This window comes from Colletotrichum tamarilloi (genome assembly GCF_030869305.1).
Source record: "Colletotrichum tamarilloi strain Tom-12 chromosome Unknown Scaffold_2.1, whole genome shotgun sequence".
Lineage (NCBI taxonomy): Eukaryota > Fungi > Ascomycota > Sordariomycetes > Glomerellales > Glomerellaceae > Colletotrichum > Colletotrichum tamarilloi.
In genome coordinates, this window is record NW_026849385.1 from 96220 (window position 1) to 123346 (window position 27127).

General features: G+C 54.7%; 12 protein-coding genes across 12 annotated transcripts; 8 read left to right on the forward strand and 4 right to left on the reverse strand.

Moving 5' to 3' along the window:
- Positions 1 to 362: 362 nt before the first annotated feature.
- CTAM01_00664 (IFRD domain-containing protein) lies at positions 363 to 1781 on the forward strand (the record flags this gene model as incomplete). The annotated part of the gene is made up of 1 exon (XM_060516713.1): positions 363 to 1781. The coding sequence occupies one exon, from the start codon at positions 363 to 365 to the stop codon at positions 1779 to 1781; it is 1419 nt and encodes a 472-aa protein (XP_060388175.1).
- A 3634-nt stretch (positions 1782 to 5415) lies between these two features.
- Positions 5416 to 5904, forward strand: CTAM01_00665 (uncharacterized protein; the record flags this gene model as incomplete). The annotated part of the gene is made up of 1 exon (XM_060516714.1): positions 5416 to 5904. One exon carries the CDS (start codon positions 5416 to 5418, stop codon positions 5902 to 5904), a length of 489 nt encoding a protein of 162 aa, XP_060388176.1.
- A 567-nt stretch (positions 5905 to 6471) lies between these two features.
- On the forward strand, positions 6472 to 11967 carry CTAM01_00666 (uncharacterized protein; the record flags this gene model as incomplete). The annotated part of the gene is made up of 3 exons (XM_060516715.1): positions 6472 to 10191; positions 10245 to 11871; positions 11924 to 11967. 3 exons carry the CDS (start codon positions 6472 to 6474, stop codon positions 11965 to 11967), a joined length of 5391 nt encoding a protein of 1796 aa, XP_060388177.1.
- A 1720-nt stretch (positions 11968 to 13687) lies between these two features.
- Positions 13688 to 15213, forward strand: CTAM01_00667 (uncharacterized protein; the record flags this gene model as incomplete). The annotated part of the gene is made up of 4 exons (XM_060516716.1): positions 13688 to 13781; positions 13872 to 13881; positions 13997 to 15116; positions 15184 to 15213. 4 exons carry the CDS (start codon positions 13688 to 13690, stop codon positions 15211 to 15213), a joined length of 1254 nt encoding a protein of 417 aa, XP_060388178.1.
- A 527-nt stretch (positions 15214 to 15740) lies between these two features.
- On the reverse strand, positions 15741 to 15998 carry CTAM01_00668 (uncharacterized protein; the record flags this gene model as incomplete). The annotated part of the gene is made up of 1 exon (XM_060516717.1): positions 15741 to 15998. One exon carries the CDS (start codon positions 15996 to 15998, stop codon positions 15741 to 15743), a length of 258 nt encoding a protein of 85 aa, XP_060388179.1.
- A 968-nt stretch (positions 15999 to 16966) lies between these two features.
- CTAM01_00669 (plasma membrane proteolipid 3) lies at positions 16967 to 17189 on the reverse strand (the record flags this gene model as incomplete). The annotated part of the gene is made up of 2 exons (XM_060516718.1): positions 16967 to 17016; positions 17066 to 17189. 2 exons carry the CDS (start codon positions 17187 to 17189, stop codon positions 16967 to 16969), a joined length of 174 nt encoding a protein of 57 aa, XP_060388180.1.
- Positions 17190 to 18305: 1116 nt separating this feature from the next.
- Positions 18306 to 18461, forward strand: CTAM01_00670 (uncharacterized protein; the record flags this gene model as incomplete). Its single annotated transcript, XM_060516719.1, has 1 exon — positions 18306 to 18461. A coding segment is annotated over one exon (156 nt), but the record flags the coding sequence as incomplete, so codon positions are not given.
- A 216-nt stretch (positions 18462 to 18677) lies between these two features.
- Positions 18678 to 19262, forward strand: CTAM01_00671 (uncharacterized protein; the record flags this gene model as incomplete). Its single annotated transcript, XM_060516720.1, has 2 exons — positions 18678 to 18862; positions 19007 to 19262. 2 exons carry the CDS (start codon positions 18678 to 18680, stop codon positions 19260 to 19262), a joined length of 441 nt encoding a protein of 146 aa, XP_060388182.1.
- A 523-nt stretch (positions 19263 to 19785) lies between these two features.
- On the reverse strand, positions 19786 to 20624 carry CTAM01_00672 (GPI biosynthesis protein family Pig-F; the record flags this gene model as incomplete). Its single annotated transcript, XM_060516721.1, has 2 exons — positions 19786 to 20202; positions 20265 to 20624. The coding sequence occupies 2 exons, from the start codon at positions 20622 to 20624 to the stop codon at positions 19786 to 19788; spliced, it is 777 nt and encodes a 258-aa protein (XP_060388183.1).
- Positions 20625 to 21957: 1333 nt separating this feature from the next.
- On the forward strand, positions 21958 to 22287 carry CTAM01_00673 (uncharacterized protein; the record flags this gene model as incomplete). The annotated part of the gene is made up of 2 exons (XM_060516722.1): positions 21958 to 22151; positions 22215 to 22287. The coding sequence occupies 2 exons, from the start codon at positions 21958 to 21960 to the stop codon at positions 22285 to 22287; spliced, it is 267 nt and encodes an 88-aa protein (XP_060388184.1).
- Positions 22288 to 22790: 503 nt separating this feature from the next.
- CTAM01_00674 (actin) lies at positions 22791 to 24421 on the forward strand (the record flags this gene model as incomplete). The annotated part of the gene is made up of 5 exons (XM_060516723.1): positions 22791 to 22991; positions 23066 to 23374; positions 23454 to 23906; positions 23962 to 24276; positions 24359 to 24421. Coding segments are annotated over 5 exons (1341 nt in total), but the record flags the coding sequence as incomplete, so codon positions are not given.
- Positions 24422 to 25970: 1549 nt separating this feature from the next.
- Positions 25971 to 26429, reverse strand: CTAM01_00675 (uncharacterized protein; the record flags this gene model as incomplete). Its single annotated transcript, XM_060516724.1, has 1 exon — positions 25971 to 26429. One exon carries the CDS (start codon positions 26427 to 26429, stop codon positions 25971 to 25973), a length of 459 nt encoding a protein of 152 aa, XP_060388186.1.
- Between the last annotated feature and the right edge of the window lie 698 nt (positions 26430 to 27127).

The window sequence follows — 27127 nt, forward strand, 5'->3', positions numbered from 1 at the left end:
TCGTCGAGCCGCTAGGTAATCACCAACTTGTACGGTCCAAACCTATCTCCGGATTCGACGCACTCACCCTTGCGTCTCGACCTATCTCCGGATTTCCTCCCTGACCTATATATAGAGAAGCCGAATACCATCCATGGATTGTTGGAGAAGGACGCAAAACACAATTAGAAGCAACACCATCTTCAAAGAAACGCCACCGCGCTACAAGCACAGAAGGTCCTAGACCCCGATTCTCACAAATCAGGCAACCCACACATATACAGGTCTTCTCCCACGAGAAGTTCCGCTCACAGCAACTCTCTCTCTCTCTACACTCTACACACCACTCTTACACACACATTCCACCTTACGCCGTCGCCACTATGCACGACCTCAGACTCAAGGTTCTTCGCGAGAGCGGCAAGACCGTCTCCAAGAAGGCCAAATCACGCCCCGAGTCCGCTCGCGCCTCCATGAGAAACTCGCCCAACGTCTCTCCTGGCCACTCTCAGATCAACTCGCCAGCACATTCTCGCGCTGGTAGTCGCTACGCCTCAGAAGACGAAGGCAGCGACTCCGATTACGACGATGGCATGACCATGAGCACCCTGTCAAATCACTCGGATACCGCTTTGGACGAGGCAACAGAACCCAACTGGGCGCAATTACTACAGGATCGCATCGTCGAGCTGCAAGATCGCAAGCGGACAAATACCCAGAGACGCGAGGCGACCCTGATGTCCTACCTGCACCTTGTCAAACACCACTACGGCGGCCGTCAAGTCAGCAACTCCTTACAAGACATCGTCACAGCGTTGATGAAGAACACCAGGTCCGGAGGTAGCTCCCTCGAGCGCCTCATGTCCCTGAAGTCTCTCTCAGCCACCCTCCTCACCACGCCATCAGACTCCCTGTTCGACGACATCTACCCGCAACTCGAGAAGACCCTTGAAGACGACGACGACAACGACGTCAAGGCGGCCGCGATCTGGGCCATGGCAGTCACAACGATGTACGGCGGTGGTGGCGAAGAGTCAGCAAGCGAGCTGCTCGAATACCTAGTCACCATCGTGGAAAGCGACGGTGAATCAGTCGGCGCGGCAGACAGTGGCGACGTCGTCACCTCCGCCCTCGAGGCCTGGGCCTTCGTTGCCAGCCAAGTAGACGACATCACCGAGAACGTCTACTCCGCCATCGAAGCCTTCGTGGAGCAACTCGACAGCACCGACGTGGAGGTCCAAGCGAGCGCGGGCTTCAACATCGCCTTCATCTTCGAGGCGGCGCGCGACCACGAGGAGGAGACGGGCGAGCCGATGAACCTCCAGTACGACCCCAAGAAGCTCATCGCCCTCATGGCCGAGGCCTCCAAGCCCTCCGTCAAGCAGACGGCGCGCAGGGACAGACGACACCTGCGCAAGCAGTTCACCAGCATCGTCTCGTCCTTGGAGCACGGAAAGGGACCGGGCTACTCGAGCGCAAGCCGTCCGGCCTTTAACCCGCACACGGGCGGCACCAAGGCCGATCCCGGCGCGGGCCGCAGGGGCGACGACGACGACGGGGAGAACCGCGCATTCGGGTACCGCGAGAAGCTTCGTCTAGGTTCTACAGTTGTACTCATCGACTCGTGGTCTCTCATGGCGCGTGTTGAGGCAACGAAAACCATCCTGGGCGGCGGACTGCCTACGCACTTCAACGACAACCCTACTGTGGCGGAGCTGCTGGATAACGCTGAGACGGAGGAGGCCGCGGCACAGCTGTACGCAGCGCGTCCCAACAAGAGTGCGAAGCACATGAGGAGGTAGAAGGGGATCGTTTGCTTCTTAGCAGCGACTGGGGAAGTGTGGGAGGAACGGAAAGAATATGGCGTATGCCTTGGGAGCAGCATTCATTGGTGGAGAGAATTGCATTGGCATGCTTTCTTTCCTATGTACAGATTCACGATAGAGCATTACGGTCCAACAACAAAAAAAAAGGGATACGAAACGCATAGTATGAGGCATAACCCTTACGTATTGCGAAATGAGGCAGAAGATACCACAGAGCGGAGGATCCTCGTTGCTAAATACACTTAGCCTACATCATTGGGAATTGGCATTGGTTGATAAACTGAGGCTTCACTTTGACTGAACTTGTGATGTGTTAATGTTTTCTTTGATTTCTCTTCAGACCATTTAGTTTTGATTTTCAATGGATGACTTACGCCGCCGGCGGTACACAACGACTGCACCTATCCATCAGGGGGCGGCGTTCACATGTCGCACAGCAGGGTGGATATACGGTTGCCATTTGATGTAGCGTTGGTGGTCAGTCGGGTACGAGCTGGAAGGAGGGGGGAAAGAGAACGGGAGGGCGGCAGAAAAAGTGTCCCTGGCCGATACCCAATGAAGAAGCTATGGAAGGATGCCGATGTATGTGTCCTGGAGGCAACATGTTCGGGTGGCATTCGTTTCAGGGAGAACTTTTGAGTGGCGACAAACGGAAGGTGATGCTGCCCATTTTGGGGGCCACGAAAGTGAACCCAGGCCAACTATCCGTACATGTACGACAGACGGCGCTGATGAAATCCCGCTCAAGTTGACTTGCAGGACAACTGCAGAGACGGGGCAGCGATGCAGTCCAATGGCTCGCAGTGAGTAGGTAGTTGAAACCGTGAAAGCCCCTAGACTCTGGATATGCAGCGTGCTCTTATGGTCTTCGAATTCGAACCCATCTTGATGCACTCACATCAACCTTTCTTGACCACTCAACATACCTTTACAAACGGGTGTGGTCGGGTCGGGGGAGGGAAGCGGGATGACCGGCGTGAGCCGCCGACCCCAGACGGAGGAGCAGTGGAAAGTCCATCGAGTCTGGGCCACCCCGTCGAGGTGCGCCTTCGCCACCGCCGGTTGGAGTACGTGGACAAATCGGACTATTCCGTTTGTTTTCGAGGCCTCGTGGGGTCGAACGAAGCAGACGAGAGCTGAGGTGCGCGGGTTTTTGGAGTACCGTTTCGCTTGGTTGCAGTGGCGATTTACCCGTATTGTGTTTCAACCTTTTTTTTTCTCCCCTCTACTCGACTTACCGAAACTGTGCACTCGATTCTCTATGAAGGACTGAGACAGTGACCACTAACGGGAGGCGGTGATGGGAGGGATGGGAATCGGCACATCGGATAGCTGAAATATCGTATCCCCTGTTTGTAGCAGCGTCCGTGTGTTTCTGGGGGCCGCGGCTTGTTCTTGTGAGATGACGTACGAACGTCATTCGATGTTGCAAGTGTGGAAGAGCTCGAGCTCGGACTCAAGTGAAAGGTCTTGGGGGCAGCAGGGAAGTCATACTCGTTGCCCGGTCCACAAGGCGGCGCCGTCTGCAACAGACGGACGAAAATGTTTCAGACGTTTAATCTCGAGGTTCAATCATGATCTTCCGAACAAGTCTTGATCAATACCTCGTCGCAAAGAAGCCAGCGTGCCGCCAGGTCGAAAAAAAAAAAGTGTCAAAAGTGTCACTCAGACTTCCCGTCAGTGGTGGCTCTGTCCCGGCAAGGTTCCCCGTGCCAATTTTATTTTCGGTTTTCACCTCGAGACTATTTTCTCGTGGCGCCGACGATGAGACCCTTGTCTAGTGGATGATCGGTATCCTCCCGTCGCCCAGCCAAAAAAGAGGTTGAACCCACTTGGCTTTGGTTTAGCACTTCAAGACGGGAAACATCACTCTTGGAAACAGGCGCCCGAGCCAGCCCACGCAAGTCCCACCTCTGGTGTGCTGTGGGGGCCCGGTTTCCAGGGGATCCCGTTTGAGCACAGGTGGATAGAGGTGACAGAAGTGGGAAAAGCCCGTCCCGATGGCGTCTGGCGTCTATTTGCAAATTGTATTTGTGAGGTGATCAGAGAGAGGGGAGGTTGGGAGAGGGAAGAAATGCTTGTCAAACCTTGTTCTCGTACGAAAGGGATAATAGAGAAAAGACGGAAAGTCGGTCTCTTTGTGGCAGAGGAAGATTGTAAGACTATCTATCTATATTGGTCGAGGGGCTGGGAGTGATCGGGGTGGGTGAGAGTGTTTCGGAGCCATAGACAAGGTTGTGGCAAAGGCATCGAGATATCGAAGTGACCCCGGCCGGTATGATGGATATCTGAACACAGTGAACAGTATCCTCATATCGAGATACCCATAGGAATGGAATGGGCAGGAAGTCGACAAAGACAATGGCCAAAGGGGAACCGTTTTGGACACGCAGGGTCAAGGCAAGGACAGGTTCCAACGCTGAGCAAACGGCTGCGCGGGACGACATAACGGCGGTGAGGAATCGGGCCTCTAACAATGCAGCGTTTGACCGAGTTCAAACAGCTAGAAGAGCAGACGTGACATGGGGGCCGAGATGTGTGGTGCATTCTATCCCGCTGAGTGGTTCCAGCCCCGTTGCAACAGAAGGACTGCACATGAGCCATGAGGGCACTGTAGTCTGGACAGATAACACCAGGTATTCCTACGTTAACCATTCAGTTGTCTTCACCTGGGAGTACTGTGAGAGGAGGGATGTGAAGATGTAAGGCACATTTGGTTACCTCGACAGCTCGACCACATTCGAAGTTGAGAAGCGTGCAGGACGCTCTGCAGGCCTGCAGGGACCCGATTTCCCACACGCCCCAGGCCTGCGGCGGCAATTGGCCCGTCGCCTCATGCTTCTGGTGCCTCTTAAGCTCCTTTCGGGAAGCGAGCGAGGGACAACTCATCAACCATCTCCACCCTGTCACGGCATCACACTTGGTGGACGGACCAATCTCTTTCTCAATCTGATGCTTTTCTCGATTCTCACGTCAACTTTTGTGGCCATGGACAGTTGAGACGAGGAGGGGAGGGACTGGACAGAAGATTGCCAGTGTGTCCGGTTGCTTGCTGCGGCCCAAGTAAGTGTGGAAAGGTACTCCGTAAGGTAAGGTAGGTACGAATACACCTACTGTGTAGATGGTTGTCACGGTGGTGTTGGCTGTTGCCATCCCTCGTCCCAGCCCAAAGACCCAAAACCCGGCCCAGCCCAGCCGCTCCCGCGATCACGTTGCCGTCATCCTCGGCGCTACGTGTGTACATACGTTGGCCGTAGATGATTGCAGTGGCCCGCTTGTACCGAGTAAACAAAATAGGTGCAGCACAGGTCGCAGAGGGTCAGCTTGGACGGGAAGGATATCCCAGGCAGAGCCCGACGAAGCGTTCCCCCCTCTCGACCGCACTTCCCTGTCCGTTTGGGCTGGCCTGTGTGCCTGTGTGCCTGTGTGCCTGTTGTGTGCCTGTTGGGTGCTTCTCTCTGTGCGTGCTGATTCCAGGTTGTCTGTCAGTCTTGCGGCCTGCCTGCATCATCCAAGATTGTCAGGTCGCCTGTCCATCGCCTGTCGCCTCTATCTGCTTACCCCCCTACCCCCCGGCTTGCCTCTTTCAAAGATACCTCATGAAGTATGGATGGATACCTTACTTATCTGCTCTTTACTGTACCTTTGCTCAGTTACTATCGTTCCCGCCCGTTTGCTATATTCGACATCGCTTCCAATATCCTTCTTTTCGCTGCACCCGATATCACTCACTAGAGTCTCTACTTGTCCCTTGCCTCGAACCAACACACACCTTTGTTTCGTTCCGTTTCGCCGATACCTGTTTCTCCTCCGCGACGACAAAAGAGTTGCCCAAAGACAAGAAAAAGTCAACTACGGCGCTACACGGATAGAAATTAAGGCCAGAGACAGGCCGGCAGACCCCTGGAAGCTTACCTGCCTCTCTTGTTCAGCTACCAAGAAAGATCCGCAAACTGGGGCAAAAACATCGCCGGGGAAAAAACAACACCCAAGCAACGGCCTGACCCCCCAGCCACCCCAGTTTGCGAACCTCACACCTTCGCCTCACCCCTCCACTCTCACCACTTGGCCTTCCCTCCTTTGCGCCATCCAATTCTGAGCTCCTTCTTCTCACTCAGCCGTCCCTCGACGTTAATCCGCAATTTCAAACTAACATCGTTGCTTTTTTATTTTCGGGTCCTATTTGCGCACTGCGTTGTTTGTGGCATAAGCGGCCACAGGTCTCTCTGTGTCTTTTTTCCTTCCTTCTTTGGGGGATATTCCGTTCGCTGCCTTTCGCAGACATCGCCGAACCGCAACGGCTTTCTCTCTCTCTCTCTCTCTCTATCCCAGTGTCTCGCTCGCAGCCAGGTGTGAAAGCTCCTTCAGATACAGCTTGTTCGCCCAGCCCGCCCAGTTTTTTTTTACACCCTCCCCGCAGCAACGAAGTGCTCCTCATGTCTTGACGGCGACTGCACCCACAACAAATCCTTGCCCACCTTGGACGACAGCCGGCAAATCCACCCACCCTCTCCTCTCCTCACCTCTTCTCTTCTCCTTCTTTCCTCGATCGAGGGAAAGGACGAGATCCAAAATAGAGGTGTGAGCCGCTGATCGAGGCACTCATCATCCGCGCCCGCGCATCAACAGCCCCTCCGTCGCCGAGGCCTTCGAGCATCGCACCACAATGGGTGTTGACTCGAATAAGCCTCCTCCACTCCCTGCCCCGACCGAAACCGACTCCGTCACCCCCACCGAGCTGGCGACCGATGTGTCCAGGCCAAACGACGAAGCTTCCCACTACTCTCTGCCCGACGACGGCACACCTGTCACCATCAAAACCCGCGGCCACAGGGCCAATCGTTCTCAGACGTCCCTCCTCATTGAGTATTTCGAGGGTGGCAAGCCTGGCCCCGAGGGAACAGTCGAACGCAAACCCAGCGTCCGCGTGCGCCTGACCCCGTCCAAGAAGCACCGCGGTGACCATATCCAAATCACCGAGACCAAGGGCAACACCCGCAAGGCCTCGTTGACCCGCCGTGTGCCTCTGCCATCCACCACAGCAACCTCCTCGCACCTCGACGTTGAAGCTCTCGAGGGCGAGGACGCCGACAGCATGCGGTCCTACGCCTCCGCTACGGAGGAGTCTAATGTCTCGAGAAACCCAATCGACATTGAAATTGACCACCGCGGCGGACGGCGTCGTCGGCCGGCGAGTCCATTGATTCCCGATGCTGATGCTCAGTCTTCATACCTGGCTCCCAACATGTCCGACATCTCGGCAATCCCCCAAGACAGCTTTCTCGATGGCTCTGGCTCAACAGTATTAACAAAGAACTCCGAAAGACGCAGTAAGAGCACGTCGCGGGGCAATGAGCTGGCGGCCGGCGTCACAGGCGCATTGGCTGGCGCCGCGATAGCTGATCATGCAAAGAGCAGTAGGAGCAAAAGACACAGCGGCGAAAGAAAGGTGTCGGGGGAAAGATCCTCAAGAGACAAAGATCGCAAGCACCGTTCGAGCAAGAGTCGGACAAGCAGTGTCAGCGAGAAGCAATCGGAAGGAACGCGATCACCCCGACGACGTTCCAGTCGGGGCCATGTTGACTCTGTTTTATCTGGGGCAGATTCCAGTCTTTTATCATCCAGCATTTCTCCCAGCCACCGTTCCTACGACCAAAGCTCGGTCCGCTCCGGAGCTTCCAAATCGTCCATCAATAACCCGAAACTACTCGAAACGGTAGAAGATGCCATTCGTCGACTTATTCTGCCAGAATTGAGCGCATTGAAGAGAGAGCAGAGCAAGCGCGAAAGCCGCCGCAGCTCCATCACATCAACAGGAACAGGGACGTCTCTATCTCGCGAGGAACTGGGGGTAGACCGACGCAAATCCGCCGATAAGCGCAGCGAAGCCGGTCGCGACAGCCGGCATCGAGAACGCAGAGACCGGGAAGCTCGCCACGACTATGTTGACTCTCCCCGAAGCGTTGCAGGCGAATCGGTGGAAGAATCATCCATTGTCTCCGTTGACGATACCCCACGGCGGAGTGATGGCGCGCTCAAGGCCGCCGTTGGAGGTGCAGCAGCAGCTGGGCTTGCCGCTGCCGCAATGAACGCAGCATCGCCGTCATCGGAGGATAGAAGGCAGCGGAGGCGCCGGCGTGCTGATGGTTCAGCTCGAAGCAGAAGTGTAGGTCGCGAGAAGTACGACGAAGAGTTCCACGAGGAAGAGGTTCCCGCGCCGCCAATGCCGTTAATGAGCGAGATCAATCCCTCCGAAATGACGCGAACCTCAATTCTTTCGGCTGATACCGATCGTCCCCATTCCGCCATGGAGGAGAGAGCCTCTGTCCAGGAGGTTGCCCGGGGCAACGCCTCCCTTGGCTCCTCGCCAACGCCAACGCAAGCAGCACCAATGACCAATTTGCAACAGACTCTAGGCACGAAGCACGCCAATATCTCTCACGGGGATTTGAGAGAACTGTCTCGGTCACGAACCGGAGATTTCTTGGAGCAAAGCGAGGTTTCGGAGTTCAGCCAAAGTCCTTCGTCACAAATCCGCGATGAATACGACGACTACGACGATCGAAGCCGTGTCACGGAGAGCGAAGGCGACTATGTGGACTCTGGCGATTACGACTACTACAACACGCAGGATGTGCCGCCTCCGTTGAAATATGTCCCTTACCAGCCAGAGAGACGTGGGTTGAGCCCAATTTACAGTGTGTCCGGCTACACGGAGGCTGGTAGCGAAACGGCTGCCCAGCGTGACTCGAGGATGTCGCATGGGACCGCTTCGCCAACCAAGTCTCAAGCGTCCCACACTGATCTGAGAGCCCTTTCTCCGGCGTCAGTACCAAGTAATGTGATGAGTCGGGGCTTCGATGAGCAGTCTGTGGATGATCGTAGCGTCCGAAGTGGACAAGACTACCGCAACAGCCAGTACACGGAGGGCAGCGAGATCGCAACTTCTACCGGACAGGCTGTGCGTGGTATTGCTGCGAATCCCAACATTATTCATGTTCCAAACGGTGTCGAGTCCAACGTAGCTTCACTCGTGGACGGCTCCATGCTTGAGTCTCAACTTACCACGGGCTCTGGATACGACTACAGGGACTCCCAAGTATCGTACGGTAACGAGTCCAATGTTTCCTATGGACCGGAATCCTACGTGTCATACGCCAAAGACTCCAATGTCTCCTACGATGACCAGTCCAACATTCAGCCCCGTTCGCGCGACGTCAGCCCAGAAAAGAGATCTGTCGCTGACCAGCGGGAGTTCTTCGAGCAACGTGAGCGCGAGAGCAGTCGCACGCCTACTTCGAGCCGCCAGAGCCACCGATCAAGAGAGTTTGCTGGAGAGTACGACCTGGACGAGTATGGTAGAAAGGTTGCTCCTGCTAGGTACAGAAACTCCCCTTCTACGTCTACACGGCACTCGCCTACTGCCTCCGAAAAGGCAATTGCCGCTGGTGCGGTTGGCGCAGCAGCTGCTGCTCTCAAGGCCGCCAAAGACAAGACGAAGCAACCGACAGTGGAGGAGGTCGACGAGGAACATGCTGAAGAATGGGTTCCCGAGGGAGTCACAAGAAACAAGTCCTTCAAACAGCGAGCGATGGAAGGCCGGGAGCCAGCAAACACCCCGGCACACAGCGTCGACCGTCTCGACCTCGAGGACAAGCCCAAGATGGGTGCTAGTGCCATGCCGACATTTGACGACCCGATGCCTGAGGTCGGATATGTAGACGACGATGCGCTGACCAATCCGTCATTGGTCCGCGAGCCGCTCGGCGGCAGCGACCACAACGATGGGGACCACTGGCCCGGCGATATCACCCCTCGCCAAGGCACGCCTCGCCAGAGCGACTATGACCAGTCTTACGAGGAGTACAACTCGGAGAAGCACAGCCCGCGCGGCCACGGTGGTTATGGGATGGCCGCTGCCGGTGCCGCCATGGGAGCCGCCGCCGGCGCAGCCATGGCTCACCACCGACAAGCCAGTGGAGAGCATGAGGACGAGTGGCGACGCACATCGGCTGAGCGAAAGCGCGATACTGTCATTACGAATCCCTATGATGGCGCGAGCCCCGTCGATCATCCCGACCTGCTCGGTGGCAGAGGATTCGAAGATTATGCTGCTGGGTACCACGCCAACAGTCCGGGTGGGCACAAGAACCTGGATGAGGGTTACATTTCTCAAGGTCCCATCCACTCGCCCAATATGCAGCCCACCAGCAAGGCCATGATGCCCTTTGGCGATATGAATGCAGAAGACCCCTTCTTCGCACCTCAGCACTCACGACACCTGAGCGGTCTTTCCCAGGGCATGAACTCGCCGCTGTACGATGCCGCCACTGGCAACGGTATCGACAGGATCGAATCCAAGGACATTATTGCCTTGATGCAACATGTGAGTATCCCGGTATTGTGGACATGAAAAGAAAATGGCTAACAAATTCTCAGCTCATGGTCCGCGATGCTCAACGGAGCGCTCGTGACACGGAGATTCTCGTCACGCTGGTCCGCTCTGCGGCTGAAATGCGCAACTCTTTTGATGACCTTAAGAAACTTCTTGCCAACACCGAGGACGTCATCATCAAGGAGGTCCAGGAGAACACTGACGAGACGGTCAAGAACGCCGTCGCCGGCTCCCGTGCTTACCCTGGCAGCCTTCCTCGTTCTGTCAAGGGCTACAGCGCTGCATCTCAGAACAGCACTCTCGATGAGACCGCCAAGAAGAGCAACTTTTTCCGCAAGGCGCTCAAGGGCCTCAGCAACAAGGGCGCCAACGATCTCAGCAGGATCGAGGACATGCTCATGCAGCTACTGGGCGAGGTCGACACACTCAAAGCACAGACTATGAGACCCGGCATGGTTAGCGGCCGGCCATCTTACGAGAACCTCACCCCGGAGATGCAGTACGAGCAGGATCGCGGCTACGAGCCCGAAGGCCAGGCTGGCACCTCTACCACTAGCCAGGGCAGCCACTCTGGGATGTCATCCTTTGCCCAATCTCGCGGGCCTTCCAAGATGGCCTACGAACCAAACCGCATCAGCACCGTTCACGAAGACAATGAGGAGGAGTACATCTCCCAGAACAACTACCATGAGCCTCAAGGTATGCTTACACCGACTCGGGAGTTCTCTCGTGGCGGTTCTGCGCCCTTGGGCACTCCTCCTCAACCCATGGCCGCTCAGAACGCATCGTTGAGCAATGACAACACTCCCAAAACGGACAAGGGCAAAAAGCATAAGAGGGGGTCATCGAGCTGGTTCCCCAAGATTTCTCGGTGGTCCGAGTCGACGGCTACAAGCGTAAGCAAGGCTTTCCGGGGCAGCGGCTCTAGCAAGAAGGAACACGAAGACGAGTTCCTGCAACATCCTCCATCCCGATCTGGATCCGATCTACGATACGACGACCGGTACCAGAATGAGTTTGGCGGCAGTGACCAACTGCACTCTGGATTCTCGCAGCAGGATCTTGCAGCTCCTCAGCCCCCGCACCTGGATCCTCCTGCCACCTACATGACCCCTGAGGACCCCAAGTACAAGGCGCACCGTAACTCGGTCAATCTCCAACACCCCCAGCCTCGTCAAGGACAGACTGAGAGGTTCAAAGCTGCCCTCGAAAGCCAAGCATACGACTACGATACGCCTATGTCTCCCAGATCTGCAGACTGGGCCGGCTCAGCCACCAGCTTGCACCGCTTCCCCCCAAATGCCAATAGCTATAGCAATGGCTCCCCCGCGACAGGTGGCGACTACTACACGTCCTCCTCCCCAGCTGGCCCACCCAGGCCGCCTAAGGAGCCCATGGATGAGATGACCCATACGCCCGCCAAGAAGCGAATCTCCAACTTGGCCTTGAAGAGCAGCCCTCTTCCCTACAACAGTGTTGAGAGTGGTTACGGCACTGGCCCTGGCACACACGCCGCCAGCACTAGCAACTACACCGGCAGCCCTAAGCCGGAGAACCGCAATCTCAGCGGTGCTCGTGGCATGCCTGCGCGTAGGCCTTCCGGGCCGCGAGCCATGACCCCCAAGAGTGCGGAGGAGGAAGCCGCCAGAGAAGAGCGACGTCGCAAGAGAGGTAAGCACATTACATTTACAGTAATTGAGCCGCAAGCTGACTGACTATCTAGACACCTTTGGCACAGTCGCTAGCAATGAGACCGATACCTTCTAGACAAAATGATTCCTCGCCACAGAGAATCGTTTGTGCATACAACACACAAATAAGCACTACTACATGAGTTGATGCTACTGGATAGCTTGAACACATGATCAGCTATAATCATTGAACATATTGGATGCAGATTCTCCCATCTGCTATAGAGATGCAGCGGCAACCAACCAAAAAAGGGGAGCAAGTTGTACAGCCGCAGGGAGGAAGCGGGAGGGGACGACGGAGGTGGATTTGGTTCGCTACTCAACCTAACGACGACATGACACGCAATGGATGGCTTTTGCGTTTTAGCGATGTTTTCGAGGTGGAGGAGGAGGGGGGAAGGGAACGACAGCACAGCATGACCTCAGTTGGCCATGTTGCGTTGAGGACAGTGCCGAAGGAAGAAAGGCATGGAATAGGTTTGGAACGCGCGACAAAGTTGGTTGATACCACATTCTCGATATTGGGCTGCTGTGTTTTTTCTTCAAGAGCAGCCGTGACGCATGGCAGATACCATTAGGGGTTTTTGACTGTAATAGTAGTCGTGGATAATGGAACCTCTACTTCGCCCTGACGATTTATGACCAAATGTGAAGATTGTGTTCCCAGATGAAGGGGATATGGAATTGAATGAGGTGAATCTTGCTTTGTTGATGGTTGAAGTACAATGTGGGCACCGAATATGACTGGTGTGTTTTATGGGAGGAAACTTTGAATCGAGGGAACTACGGGCACATCCGGTAGAGGGTGCGCGGGGTCTGCCGTCGACGGTTATCTTTACCGATGGCAAGTACAAGGAGTTTCCGCCCATTTATGGTGTGAGACATAAGCTATGTATGAAGAGGACTTCATCAGTGGGAAGTAATGAGAAGCAGGATATCTTCAGTGTCAAATGTTCTACGTGTAGGTTCCTAAATCAGATGTATCAATATTAAACAATTTCATTTTGAAAAGGTTTCCCATTGTCTGACTGAACAAATGCAGGGTTGAAAATGTGCAGGAATAATTATCAAGTAAACAATGGTGATAGTCGACTTGAACCCGTGACCTCTACGAAGGTCACAAAAAAATAAGCTATCCATGGCCTTATCTAGGACCGTGAGCCAACATACGATAGAGTCGTCCCGCTCGGCCATCGGCTACAACGGACGGTGCTTGTTGAGACCTGCATCGTCATTGGTATTCATAAGGGATAGAACGAGGGCGGTCAAGATTCATATACAGGTAGGAATAAACAGACCAGTTTCCATCTCATCTATGGTGACAGGTCGCAAACTAATTCACGTAGAAGCTTTCTACAAGTCAATTAGTGAGCTCTAGCATCAATCAATCGGGATTGACATTTGGTTTATTCCGTAGCTAATGCGCAGTAAGTCAGAAAGATACGATTCATGTCTTGCCCAAACGCACAGCATCTTCTTCATTTCGCATTCACGTCTCCGACGATGCGTCGCTCGTGGCCCGGTTTAACGCCTACGTCATTCCCGCTCGATAACACTTATCGCCGACGACCGGGAATGCCCCTCATTGCATTAGCGAGGTTTCGGCGATAAAGATAAGATTGTGTGCGCAACGCCCTTTCGCAAACTTATTACCCCTCGAACGACTTTTGAGCCCACCGCGAGACTGCGCGAGGGAGCAAGCCATATAATCATCTTGCCCGACGACTACTTCACCGCCTCCTTCCTCCCCCTTCGTCTCCCATTCTCCCCTAATTTTACCTTACAATACCGCCACAATGCCTCGAGATCCGCTCATCGGCCTGGTCGGCAAGCCGTCGGCCGGTAAGAGCACAACGCTCAACAGTCTCACAGACGCCTCGTCAAAAGTTGGTCCGTAAACCTCCAAATCCATTCGACCGAGAGAAGGGAAACCCCCGACGCCCACCGACCTGGTCGCTGATGGACATATCGTGAAAACAGGAAACTTCCCGTACGCTCCAACTCTCACCCTTACCCTGGCCGCCTCCTTCATATACTCGAGATTCTGTTTTATTCGTTGGTGGTTCAGCAGCATCCACTAACATTCAATACCTCTCCCTTTGCAGATTCACAACTATCGATCCCCAAAGGGCAATCGGCTACCTCCAAATAGAATGCGCCTGCGCGCGCCACGGCGTCTCGGATCGCTGCCGACCCAACTACGGCGCCTGCATCGACGGCCGCCGTTCGGTACCCATCGAGCTCCTCGACGTCGCCGGCCTCGTGCCGGGAGCGCACCAGGGTAAAGGCCTAGGCAATAAGTTCCTCGACGACCTGCGGCACGCCGACGCGCTGATACACGTGGTGGACGCCTCGGGCACCGTCGATGCCGAGGGGAAAGAGACTCGCGGCTACGACCCGTCGGTCGACATCGCCTGGCTGCGCGGCGAGATCGTGGCCTGGATCCGGGGCAACCTGATGGAGAAGTGGGGGTCGATCCGGCGGCGGCACATGGCCATCAAGGCCACGGCCGTCGAGACGCTGCAGGGTCAGTTTTCGGGATACGGGAGTACCTCCAACGTTGTCGCGCGGGCGCTGGACCGGCTGGGCATCAAGGAGCCGCTCGAGGACTGGGACGCCGAGACGATTGACCGCGTCGTCAACGCCTTCACCGACGAAAAGTTCCCGACCGTCATCGCGCTCAACAAGATTGACCACCCGGACGCCGACAAGAACATTGCAAAGATTGCAAAGATGCAGGACCCCAACACGATCGTGCTGTGCTCCGCCATTTCGGAAATTTTCCTGCGCAAGATGGCTAAGCAAGGGTACATCAAGTACACGGAAGGCAGCGAGTTCGTCGACACGCGGGAGGACCTGATCGAGCAAGGGGACCCCACGGGCGGGAACCTGAAAGAGCTGGACGAGAAGAACCGCAACCGGATAGAGAACCTCAAGGACATGGTGCTCTACCGCTTCGGGTCGACGGGCGTGGTGCAGGTGCTTTCCAAGGCGGCCGAGATCCTGGGCCTCGTCCCGGTGTTCCCGGTGCGCAACACCACCTCCTTCACCTCCGGCGCTGCCGAGTCCAAGTTTGTCTTCCGCGACTGCGTGCTGGTCAAGAAGGGCACCACGGTCGGCGAGGCGGCGCGCAAGGTCATGGGCGACGCGCCCATTGCGTACATCGAGGGCGCCGGCGGCCAGAGGGTCGCGGAAGACCACCTCGTCACGGTTGGGAAGAACGATGTAAGTATTGCCTCGCCCCCTTTTTTTGATACTCACATACACGTATCCTAACGTTGTCTTCACACAGATCTTGTCGTTCAAGGTTGGAAGAGCTTGAAGAAGAGTTGAAGCTATCTCTGCGTCATCTGACCACAGTACACTCATTCCCACCACAGCTGCATAAAACTGGAAAATACCCAGTGACATCTAGATTCCCCGTGACTGCCCCTCTCCTCGGAAAAGATAGAAGGGGTTTCATCGCAAATCATTCTCAAAAAGCTCCATGGTAGAGTTGGGAGGCGGGTACTCCGGAACAACCGCCCCCTAGCCCAGTAAGGCGAGAGCGATCACCTGGGGGCCAAGGGACCATTCAGGGTGGGCCTCGAGAAAAAGAATTAAATAAAGAAATTTCAAAAGATCAAGACCTGCCGCGGGCAATGAAGCATTGTTTTCAAAGTACCGACTCGGAACTCGAGTCATTCCGATGTGGACCGTTAAGGTATCTTTCTTGATATTCTGCCCTGTCTCTATTTTCGCATTCGCGCTTCGCGGCCATACCCGCGCCATCTCGTTTTCTCTTTTTTTTTTCCTGCTCGATTCCTCCCTCACCAGGGCAGTGACCAGCCGACTGGTTGCGGTCTGCGCCTACCTTACCAAAGTGCAATTTAAACTAGCGGACAGGGATACAGGCCTCACCGCGAAGGCGGGGGCCCCTATCCTGTCCCACCGGGCGCTTGCTGCCAGCGGCCGGCCAGCCAGCCACAATGGAGCCCTGGGCCCCCGGACGCTTCTGGCTTCGCGCCGATTGCCAGAAAGCCCAGAGGTACCCGCAGTGCCGAGCTCTTCTGCGTCCGAGTTGCGTACGCGTCCCTCGGCTTCCGCTGCGCTGGCGGATTTTACCATGTTGCAATTTGCAAAATGAATCATTTCTGCTGTATTCCGTAGTCTCGTACGGAGTACCCGCGAGGCAGACTGCGAGCAATAGGGCGGATCAGCAAGCAATTTGGGGGCCATTGGCATGCTTATTCTCGTGCTAGCACTCCGCTCAATATGATGGAAACAAGGTTATTTCACAATCACAAAGTCATCTGAGCGCAGTCATCGTAAAGGAAATAAGCTCCAAAGTAGCGTCGCAAAGTCGGATGTTTCTGACAATAGTCTAGAATACTTGTAGCAGTAGACAGAAAGTTGTAAACGTTTCAATGCGACAAGCATGACATCACATGGATCTGCGTCAATGGTTTGGTGGTTTTGTGGAGACGCCCAACCGCGTATCAAGCACAGCTTACTGTGTTCAGCAATCTGCGGCATGATCGGGAGCATTAATTCTCACAGCTGGGAACACTGAACAGGAATCACGATCAAGACGTTGTAGTGAAATAGTTTGAAGAGATTGATATGTCGGGTATCGAATTAAGCATGCTACACACAGCGCGAATTCCTCCTCCACTTCCTGGTCTTGAATGCCTGCCCAAAACAAATCGTTTCGAAAAGTCGCATTCCGCAAGATGAGAAGTAACGTGACAAAGTCCGAAGAATGGAACCGCCAGGAATTATGAAAAGAGGCCGTTGCTGTGTCGTTGTCGTAAAAAACAGTGGTGGAGGTTGGTGAGGTAAGGGGTAATAGGCCAACCCTGCAGAGCAGCATGCATCCTTGCAGCTGGCGCAGGAGGATCCCCCAGCATTGCCGGATGAGACGGAGAGCCAAGATCGCTGGAATGCCCGGCCACCGCCTACAGCGTCACACTCTTCGGGAAGGCGTGGTGACACATCCTTGAGAGTAGGTAGAGTTCATGTCGCTTCCGTTGCTGGATATCGTCATGCCCTCTCGTGTAGGCGATTACGATCGGAGAAATGCAGCGACGATTCGCTTAGTACTTCAGAATGATGTACAGAGCGTGGATGATACCAGGGAGGTAACCTATTATTGTTAACTAGATTCACAGTGTCTGAAGAACTGTCAAGCTTACCAAGAATGGTCAACAGGATGTTGATGAAGAAGTCAGCGCCGCAGCCACGCTCGAGGAAGACACCGACGGGCGGGAGGATGACGGCAAGAATGATCTTGCAGATATCGGAGGCGGTGAAAGGCATGTTGATTGATGTGTTGGTGTTGTCAAACGGTGTGTTTATTTGTGTAGGATAGTTCGTGACGGGATCCTGAAGATCTGATGTGTGATGTCGAATGTAAGTTCGTTGGTTGATAAGGGGAGGGGAATCGAATGGTAAGTGGGCTGGGGAAGAGATGGTTATATAGCAGGAATGAGAGCAACTGCCAACTGGGGGAAGCCACAGCCCAGCGCAGGAAAAAATACAAAAAAAGGCAAGGACGAGCTCACAGTGATGTGATGTGGACTTGCATGGGCCACCCCTTCCCGCTCTCCTCCGTACCAACCTGACCTTACCTTACGGATACGTCTGACAAGGGACAAGCCAGTCGCAGGTGGTAGGCCAGTGAGGCCCGGCAGACATGTCTTCCCCCCCCCCCCCCCCCCCCCCCCCACCCCCCCCCCCCCCCCGGGACGCCCGGAAAGGGAAAACCCCGGGCCGGGGGGGGGGCCGGGGGGGCCCGCGGACATGTCTTCCCCCCCCCCCCCCCCAAAGTACCCAAGCGCAGCCTCCCAAGACGAGCCAACGAGCAACAAGAGCGTCTGGTCGTGCCGGGAAAGGCTTGGGGGTGTGGTATGAGAGAGGAGTTGCGTCATCGACTCATTCCCGGTTTGCTGCGGCAAGGAAAATAAGGCACAAGCGGCAGCACCAGCACATGGCCACACGAACTGCAAGCTCTGGGCCTCTGGCTAGGCCATTTACGCCTTGAGAGAAGAAGGAAAAGATGGGATGGCTCTTGCCGTGCGTTGCGGACAAGCCACACCTCCGCCCACTTTAGCAATGACCTTGTCTCTTTTCCCTCCTCTTCCTCTGCACTGCTGCAGGCTCTCCCCTCCTGCGCCTGCGGAAACAAGCACCCGAGCGGAGCAAATGTGAGCCCCTTACGACGTATCACTGGGACACACGGCATCTGGACCTTCCTGCTGCCTGTCATGCCTTTGTCGCTGCATCAGACCTCGCAGCGCACACTGCCAGGTTTCTCAGATCCCATTGACGAGGATTGGATGCCTGCTCTCAGCCTCCGAAGCTCGCTTCCACGGCAAACATTCGGTCCCCCTACGTCTTCGTCGTTATTTCCTCTCCGCGCTTTCACGATGTTCAATCGTCTTGGATCGCGGTGGCCTCGGTTTCCGATCTATCCTTACTAAATCGAGACCCATTGCGCGTCCCTCCATCCCTCTTGCCCAGCCTTTTCCCGCCGTCATTGAGGGGCTCTGTGCGGTTAGTCCGACGTCCTTGAGCAACTTGTACAGCTAATTCCTGCTCAACTGCTATACTTGCTCCCTCATGTACCTCAGCACTGCGTGAACTCTTTTCGGTGGACGCGATAAAGGTGGGTGCTACGTCATCAACCGAGCCCTTGCTAGCGCAGCGCTGGTGGGGTTCGCTCTTCTTAATTTTGCTCTTTTTGCTCATGGCTCCACCTATCGTCATCCAGTCAAAACAGCTTTGAGCTGGTCAGGGGACATCCCCATGCACGCAAGCCTCACGGTGCGCGTCATGAGCCACAAACGCCACACACCGGAAGCTGCTTCATGGGACAATAGTGACGACTCAGCCACAGATGCGTTCCAGGGTCTGCCTGTCTTGTCCATGTCGAGGCCCCCAACAACTCAAGAAGTCAAGGTTGATGCTATTCTTTTCTCCAGCGGACATCGGTCCGTCCGCGCTCGTCGCGGAGAAGGACGCAATGCACTGACGATCCAGGTGGTTCTTTTCCTCCGCCTAGGATTTCCTTTTCTTCGTTCGTCCTAATTCCCCTTCTTCATATTCCTCCCAAACAACACAGGAAAACCTGTCAGTCTGTCTCACCAATGGAAACCCAAGGCCCTCGTGACTTATGACGCAAGGGGCCCGGTCATGCCCGGCGGCAAAGAGGGCCAAGCCGGTTCGGCAGCTCCCAGGGCTAGGGAGGAGACGCGGCCTGTCTCCGCTCTGCAACGGGGAACTCAACGTGGGCGGCGAAAAGACGTCAAATCCTCGATATCGCCCTTGCTCCGAGCTCGTAGGGCTGGGCAAGACCGGCAGGCTTGCGGCAAGGCTAGCTGTGGCTGGTAACTGTGAGGTATGCCGCGACGAATGTTGCGTGCCTTGAACAACTAGGTATTGCGATTTCGTCGCAACCAACGCCACACTTGCGCACGCCTGAGGCTCAAGGGGCCGATGATGTAGTGTCACATTTGCGCGTCCGTTGACTTCCCAGGCCCGAGGCTATTATTAACATATTTATTTCTTGTTTCGGCCGGGCCAAGCGACCTCATTGGCAATCGGCTCTGCTACTATACATCGGTTTCCCCACGAAAGCCAGGTCTGGCCAACAGTGATGGACTAGCTCTCATAGGCAATCCTAGACTGCCAAACTGCCTAGACATGCACGTCTGAGGCTACTGCCCACCAGCCATTGTTGGTTCAGCATTGGACATGACACAACTGGCTTGGAGTGTATACCAAGGCAGCGAGGTCCGTACTTTCGCTGAACATCTATTGGCGCCACCGGTGCCGTGTTTCCGCAAGCTATTCTAGCTACGGTTTGTTAAAGAATATTTTGTAGGGTGGACTTGGATTTAAGCGTCATAGGAGTTCATTCGTCGTCGTGCGCCGAGGGAGCCATTTTCCTGCCAAACGCCAATGTGCCGCCAATCGTCTTGCCCAAGATGTATCCAGCGTAGAGGCCGCAGACAATAGTGACGGGCCACTTCTGCCACTCACGATCCCAGTCGAGCGGAATGGGCACCGCACCGAGCCACGCGCCCAACAGGCCTCCTACGAGACCGCCGTATGTCTCGTCCAACGGTGCCGCCGCACTGGCGAGAGCCGCCCAGGTGCTCGCATCGACTCCATGAACGTAGAAGAGCGGGAAGAGCGAGAGAATGGCGACGTTGGCGGAGCAGAGGAGGGTATGCGGTACATGCGTCAAAAAGGGGGCGCCGAAGAGGACGAGAACGACGTGGATGGCTGGCGTAACGAGGACAGCGAGGAGGAGGGAAAGGAATATAGCCTGAGGGGTTCCCGATAGTCAGCTATGGCCCTTCCTCGAATTGGCCGAATATTGTGACTTACAATGAAAATATTGGGCCCCGTGCTCTCAACCTTCTTCTTCTCGCCTGGCCGAGGCTTCCTCGACGGCCTCGCGCTTTGCGATCCGGCTGCCGGCAGACTGACAAAGGCGTAGACGACCTGGATCGCGACGACGATGGGGAGCGAGTTTTGGAGGGTTCGCACGGGGTCGGTCACCAGGGAGCTGAACTGCGCGAGGAAGAGGCCGGAGACGAGCACCGGCTGGAGGTGTCGGACGACCTGCGCAGCAGGGCTCGCCAGGGCCTGGACAGGATGTAATACGTTGTCCTTTGGCTTGCCCGCGTCGGAGGCGGCTTTTGATGATGCTGGCGCTGACATTGTGACGGGGTCGACCAGTGGCATGGTGTGGGTAAGGAGGAGGATGGGGTGAGGCGATCGATTCGGTCGGGGTTCGGAGCCCAGTCTCCTGTCGTTTCGGTCAATGGCTGAGGCAAGATATGGGTTGAGTTCGTGAATGGGTACCCGGAAGGCCACGGCTCTGGAAAAATCCCGGAACGGACGCGTCGAGGCGCGGGCACCGTGCAGTCGGATCCGACCGGATCACATGACGATAAGATGCGGAGGGTCTGATAACGAACCCCAGATTGATCTACTGTCGTGCTTACCTAAGCAAGACACTTACTGCGTACAGTACACTGTTCCTCATGTTCACCTTGAGGAAACAGGTACTTCTGGAAAGGTACGTATCTGCGGTATGTTCTGCTCACAGAACACATGGTAACTGTCTCACGGTTTGCCTTGTTTGGGTAATGACTGTTAATCTCAAAGTTGCGGTCTCTTCTTTTCGGGATCTGTAGGATACAAATCTGTCGATTCGGAAGCAAGGCAGCTGTCAACCTTTCCCCGGATTCTCCCTCGTCAGCGCACCCAGCCGGTCGGGGCCTGTGGTTCGATAGCTGAAGGAAATGGCGATCATGTCATTGGCACAGGATTCCTGGCCCCGCTTCTGTCCAATCAGCGCTCGTACTCGGTGCCTCCCGTCAGACCACATCACCCCATTAATGTTGGCAGTCGTCAGGAAACCACCTGAAAACGCACGATCGCCCAACGTCAGTTTTTTTTCGTTGATTGCTAACAACGGCTGGAATCCAAACGGGCCCCCTCCAACTCGGGCTTTGCGAACCACGTTACCAAGCGCTGCGCTTGCCCCCTTTTCGCGGCTGCGCCTATTGGATGAGACATAGTTGTCATTCATGATTCACACCTTTTTTTTGGTGCTGCAGAAATCCAAACCCTTGGCCCTGGCTTTTGGGGGGATCCGTTTACGAGATGGGATGGCATGATCTTGACCCAGCCCAGATTAGAAGCCTCCAGGCACGGCAATCTTACGGGCAAAGATGCCCGCCCATCTGCCCACAATAGGCGTTTGCCGTTGGAAATCCCGGAGTCCTTTGTCGAGATTCACAGATCTTGTAGGTATGCGGGCTGGAGGCACAATCTTTTCCTTGGTATAAGATCCAAAGCAGCTTCCCGCCTGTCGTGTTCCCATTCCCGTTCTCATCATCATCACACATCAACAACACCAAACAGAGTCTCAACTCAATCACCAAACTAACTCTCCACTACATCTTCTGTACGAGTGTATTACATTTCACCTCACTCCTCTCCATCAAATCAATAGAAGTCTCTTGACTCAACACCAAAAAAAAAGCCAACCCTCCAATCACCACTCAAAATGTCTCCCGCCTTCGCCGCCCGCAACGCTGCTCGCTTCGCTGTCCAGCGCAGACAGTTTACTCTCCTCCACAACATGCGCAACGTCGCCCGGTCCTTCGAGCCTCATCCCTTCCAGAGAATGTCGCAGACTGGTGTTCACGCCAAGCCTTACTACGGTGCCATGATTAAGAAGCGTGCCGTCACCGCAGCAATGTAAGAAGCCATCACAGCCTTAGCTACAGAAGAGATGACGGTGACTAACATTACACCAAACAGGTTCTTCCCCCTTGCTTTCGGCATCCTCGGCTGGCCCTACGCAAGCATGCTGCTTGTCGATGGTCACATGTAAACAGCCTTTTGGATAGTCGATCCACAACATGGGATAATTGGCAACAACGATACAGGAGTTGGAAGTTTCATTTGGGAATTTGGGATATTCACGAGATACCAGCACATATCTCAAGCATCTGAAGGCGTTCTGGGGCTTCTTGGATACCTATAGCATCGGTAGAAGTCCGTACGGACCATGCATAATTTACTTTGTTCAAACTAAGAACCCACCTGAGAACCTCAGGTTTACTATCTTTGACCATGAGTAACATCGAGCTTGCCTACATGAATTTATTAGTACGATAAAAGTCATAAACTTCGTATCGTCCCATGTACTCTTGTCTGGACTTCACTTACAACTTAAAAGAGACCCTGAGAGGCCCGTGCGTGGAAGCTCCGAAGCGCGCTACTCCACCTTTGTCCTAGTCCCTCATTCGCGCCCATGCAGCTCCCCGGACTGCTACCGCGTCGTGTTGAAGCTGCCACTTTTGACCATTTTGACAACACTATCACCTCCAAAGGCGAGCAACTGCGACCACGACCCAACGAGAATACCTGACAAACAGGTGCCAGGGACCTGCCAACAAGCTCGAGTGCGGCTTTCTGTTGACTGCCATCGAGCCACCAAGCATCGAATCGCCCCCACTTGCAGTCACCGCCCGACCAACAAACAAAGGGGTTCCGCCGCGAAAACGAACCGAAACGACCAGCAGCAAGAGCATCGTGAGGGCTAAAAGGCTCGAGGTGTAGACAAACAATACCATTTTGTTATTGAAATTTCGGATGCATCTCACAAGATGACGGACTCGCTGCACAACGCGCCAATTGTCCTGGACAATGGCTCCGGTACGATCCGTGCCGGTTTCGCAGGCGACGACCTGCCCAAATGCTACTTCCCCTCGTTCGTCGGTCGGCCCAAGCATCTGAGAGTTCTCGCCGGCGCGCTCGAGGGCGAGGTCTTTATCGGACAGAAGGCGGCAACGGAGCTCAGAGGCCTGCTGAAGATCAGGTACCCGCTGGAGCACGGCATCGTCACGGACTGGGACGATATGGAAAAGATTTGGGAGTACGTCTACGGCGAAGGCCTCAAGACGCTCAGTGAAGAGGTTCGTTTGGCACAGCTTATGGCTTGTGCAATATGCGAGACGCACTATATCTGCTCTTGATACTAATGCCCACCTCAAGCATCCCGTCCTCTTGACCGAACCACCCCTCAACCCTCGCAGCAATCGCGACACAGCGGCTCAGATCCTCTTCGAGACCTTCAACGTCCCGGCACTGTACACATCAATCCAAGCCGTCCTATCATTATACGCTAGCGGCCGGACAACCGGTATCGTTCTTGACTCGGGTGATGGAGTGTCACACGCAGTGCCAGTTTACGAGGGTTTCGCCATGCCGAGCAGCATCAGGCGGATAGACGTGGCAGGACGCGATGTGACCGAGTACATGCAAATGCTGCTGCGGAAGAGTGGCTACGTCTTCCACACCAGCGCCGAGAAGGAGGTTGTGCGGCTCATCAAGGAGTCTGTAACTTATGTCGCTCACGACCCCAGGAAAGAGGAGAAGGAGTGGGCAAACAGGACAGATCCGGCCAAGGGCGTGGAATACGTTCTTCCGGACGGTCACAAGCTTAAAGTCAGTTTCTCGTTATGGAAGACGGCAAAGATAAGTGGGCTGACTATGTTTACAGATCGGTGCGGAACGGTTCAGAGCACCCGAAATCCTCTTCGACCCAGAAATCATCGGCCTCGAGTACCCCGGTGTGCACCAAATTGTCGTTGATGCCATCAACAGGACGGATCTCGACCTGCGCAAGTCGCTCTACAGCAACATTGTACTCTCTGGCGGCAGCACGCTGACTAGGGGCTTTGGTGACCGTCTGTTGACGGAGCTGCAACGGCTGGCCGTCAAGGACATGAGAATAAAGATTTTTGCGCCGCCAGAACGCAAGTACTCGACATGGATCGGTGGAAGTATTTTGGCTGGTCTCAGCACTTTCCGAAAGGTAGGTTACAATCTACTCACCTACTCTTTCCCGTGGGCTCAATTCACTGCGGAATCTCGAGGCTAACCCCTTTTTACAACAGATGTGGGTGAGCATCGACGACTGGCATGAGAACCCGGAAATCATTCATACCAAGCTTACGTGAGACGGTTCTTGTTTTTAATTCATATCGATGAAACGGTTTCCAGATGGCGTTGATGGCCCCCCTCTCGACGTTTATAGATCTAGAGCTGTGTTCACCATCCTGTTGCGCCTTATGATTAGACACAAAAGGCGACAACTGGATGAGTAGATGGAGTTTAGATGTCATGGAGGTTGGAGCGAGAGAGAGTGGCGATTGGCTGGATTTAAGATTTACCTACCCTCAAAAGACATCGGCATTCGCGAAGCCATTGTCATAGGTGAAAGGCAGCATATGAGGTAATGGTCAGCTAGAAAGTTGAGAATGATACCCGAAGCTGTTGTCTCTTTTGATCACATATGCAAAGCGTACTTTTTGACCATGCATTGCCGTACAATGCTATGCAGCTTGCCGCATGAGTTGGGGTCCAGTTGGTTGGTCGTTGTCAAGTTACGTGACATGCGTCCGATGGAAACCGGAGGTTGCGTTGGTATCAATATATTCCTTTTTTCCTTTCGGGCCGTAACATTCTTTCTATTCGCAACCCTATTTCCGTGTCTCGCCAAAATAGCGTCAACAATCTCTTTTCTTGTGTCTTATCTATAACAGCTTATTGTCTCTTGGGCCCCCGAGCGTTTGCTACCCCCTAGTCACGTTGCGTGTTTCTGTCAGATGTCAGTCAGGATCGTCATGAGTTTGTGACGGATGAATATATATCGATACCCTGGTTTGGCCGTTGTAAGTGGGTCACCGCGACGGTTCCATTTGAGTTTGTTTTTGGAGTTGGGGTCTAGAGATGAGACCTAGGTAGGTGACTGGCGCGTACATACGGTTGTATTCATACATGCAATGATACCGAACAGAGGTGTGATAAAATGATGTTAGTTTCCTTGAGTTGGAGCGGGTGAGAGAAGGTGAGGGTTGTGGATGTGAGACGAGGGATCGCTGTTGTTGGGTGGTCACGGCGGTTAAGGTTAGTTCCGCCCTGCCAGATTGAGGACGTGTTGGAGTGAGATGGAAGACTATGGATACGCAGTTTGAAGCGCAGGTACAGGCTCGCCTACCATCATCTCCTCTCAAGGTTGGTTACTTGCTTGTTGGTCCTTGACAGTCCTCGCTCATTGAGACGTAATTAGTACAAGATTGCTTCAACCATGACAGCCGGACTATTCTACAACTCAGCAGGCAGAGCCAGTGAATTGAGTCGAAAACCAGAGAAGATTGCACCGTGAGAGTGAGCTGGTTCACTTTAATTACTGACCGGCATATGAGATCATGTCACATTACTGGCCAAAATTAGAGTCATTTGTGAAGATGTGAAACATTTGATATTCAAGAGGAAACCCATATATGGTCCCTCTCAGTACTATTTTGCTGAACAACCAGATGGGTGTATCTGGGGGTATTGTGTCCGCCGCGCTCGCTCTCATGCCATTCACCAGAAAATAGAAGCCATCCCGAGGCCGCTCCCGCTATGTCCTTGATAATTCATTCCGTATGCGTGTGTGCTTTTTTTTAGTTTCCGTAACGGCGTGCCCTTGTGATTATGAAAAAGAGGTGTGTAGATAGGTGCTCAGTTGGCCTTGGTGACCCGGCGCCAGAAGTTGCCGCCACGGTTCTTGAGGGACTTGAGCGAGGAAGTAGACGCAGACTCCTCCGAGTCGCCGCTGTGGACAGAAGAGGCGTCCGAGACGCGGCGGGTGACATTGCCAGCACCGCCGATACCGACGTGGCCGACGGCGGCGCGGTCGCGAACCTCCTGGCGGTCAAAGTCCTCGTCAAAGGTGCGGACGGGACGCTCGGGGGCTTCGTGGCGGTTGCCAGCGCCGCCGATGCCAGAGTAGAAGCGGCGGGTTGCGCCTCCGTTGCCGGCGGGGATGGGCGCGGGCTTGAGAGGGGTGGTGATGCCGGTGGCCGGGGTGAGGACCTGGGGCGCCTTGCGGATGTTGCCGAAGCCGCCTCTGCCTGAGTAGATGTATGTGTTTGGTGCCACGGTGGGGTGAGGCTCGGTGACGAAGATTTGGGAAGGCATCTTGGTGGATATGTGTGTTGTATGTATGTAGTGTTTGGTTGTGGTGGTGGTGTTGAGCTTTGAGGTTTGGTGTGTGGTGGAAGTGGGTGTAAGTGGGATGGATGTCAGCTGAAATGTCGTCTGAACTGTCAGATGAGGAGACTTGGGTAACCAGCCGATGATGTGTGAGATGTGTCTTGGATGTGTCAATGGCGGGAAAGGGGATCCTCGTGAGAATAGCGAGAGGAGGCCAAGGTTATTATAGGTTTGTCCTTGGAAGAGTAAGAGGTGGTGGAGGGCTAGCCTCACAGACACACCAAAGCAGTGTCCTCCTGACAAGCAAAAGTTTCTCCCATGCCCGTGAGCTAAGTGACGGCGTTGCACTCGCAACGAACAAGGTATGCTCTCTCACACTTGTGATGGACCAGGTACACTAGGTACGTAGCTACGTACTATCGTGGAAGACTTTTTCTTTCTTTCTTAGTGTGAGAAGGAAAGAAAATAAAAAATGAATAAAACCGGAGAGCCCACATTAGGCAAAGTTTTGTCAGAGAGGGCGGCTCTCGAGCAAGTCACAGAGTGAGGAGGAGGCGGAGAGATCTGAATGTGCAAAATTAGCATGGCCCCGAGGCCCCGAAACAACGGGAGCGGAGCTACGCTAGCTAGGCTGGGCCCAGGCTCATGGGTAGCTTGGACCTTGGCTTTCGCTTTTTGCCAGG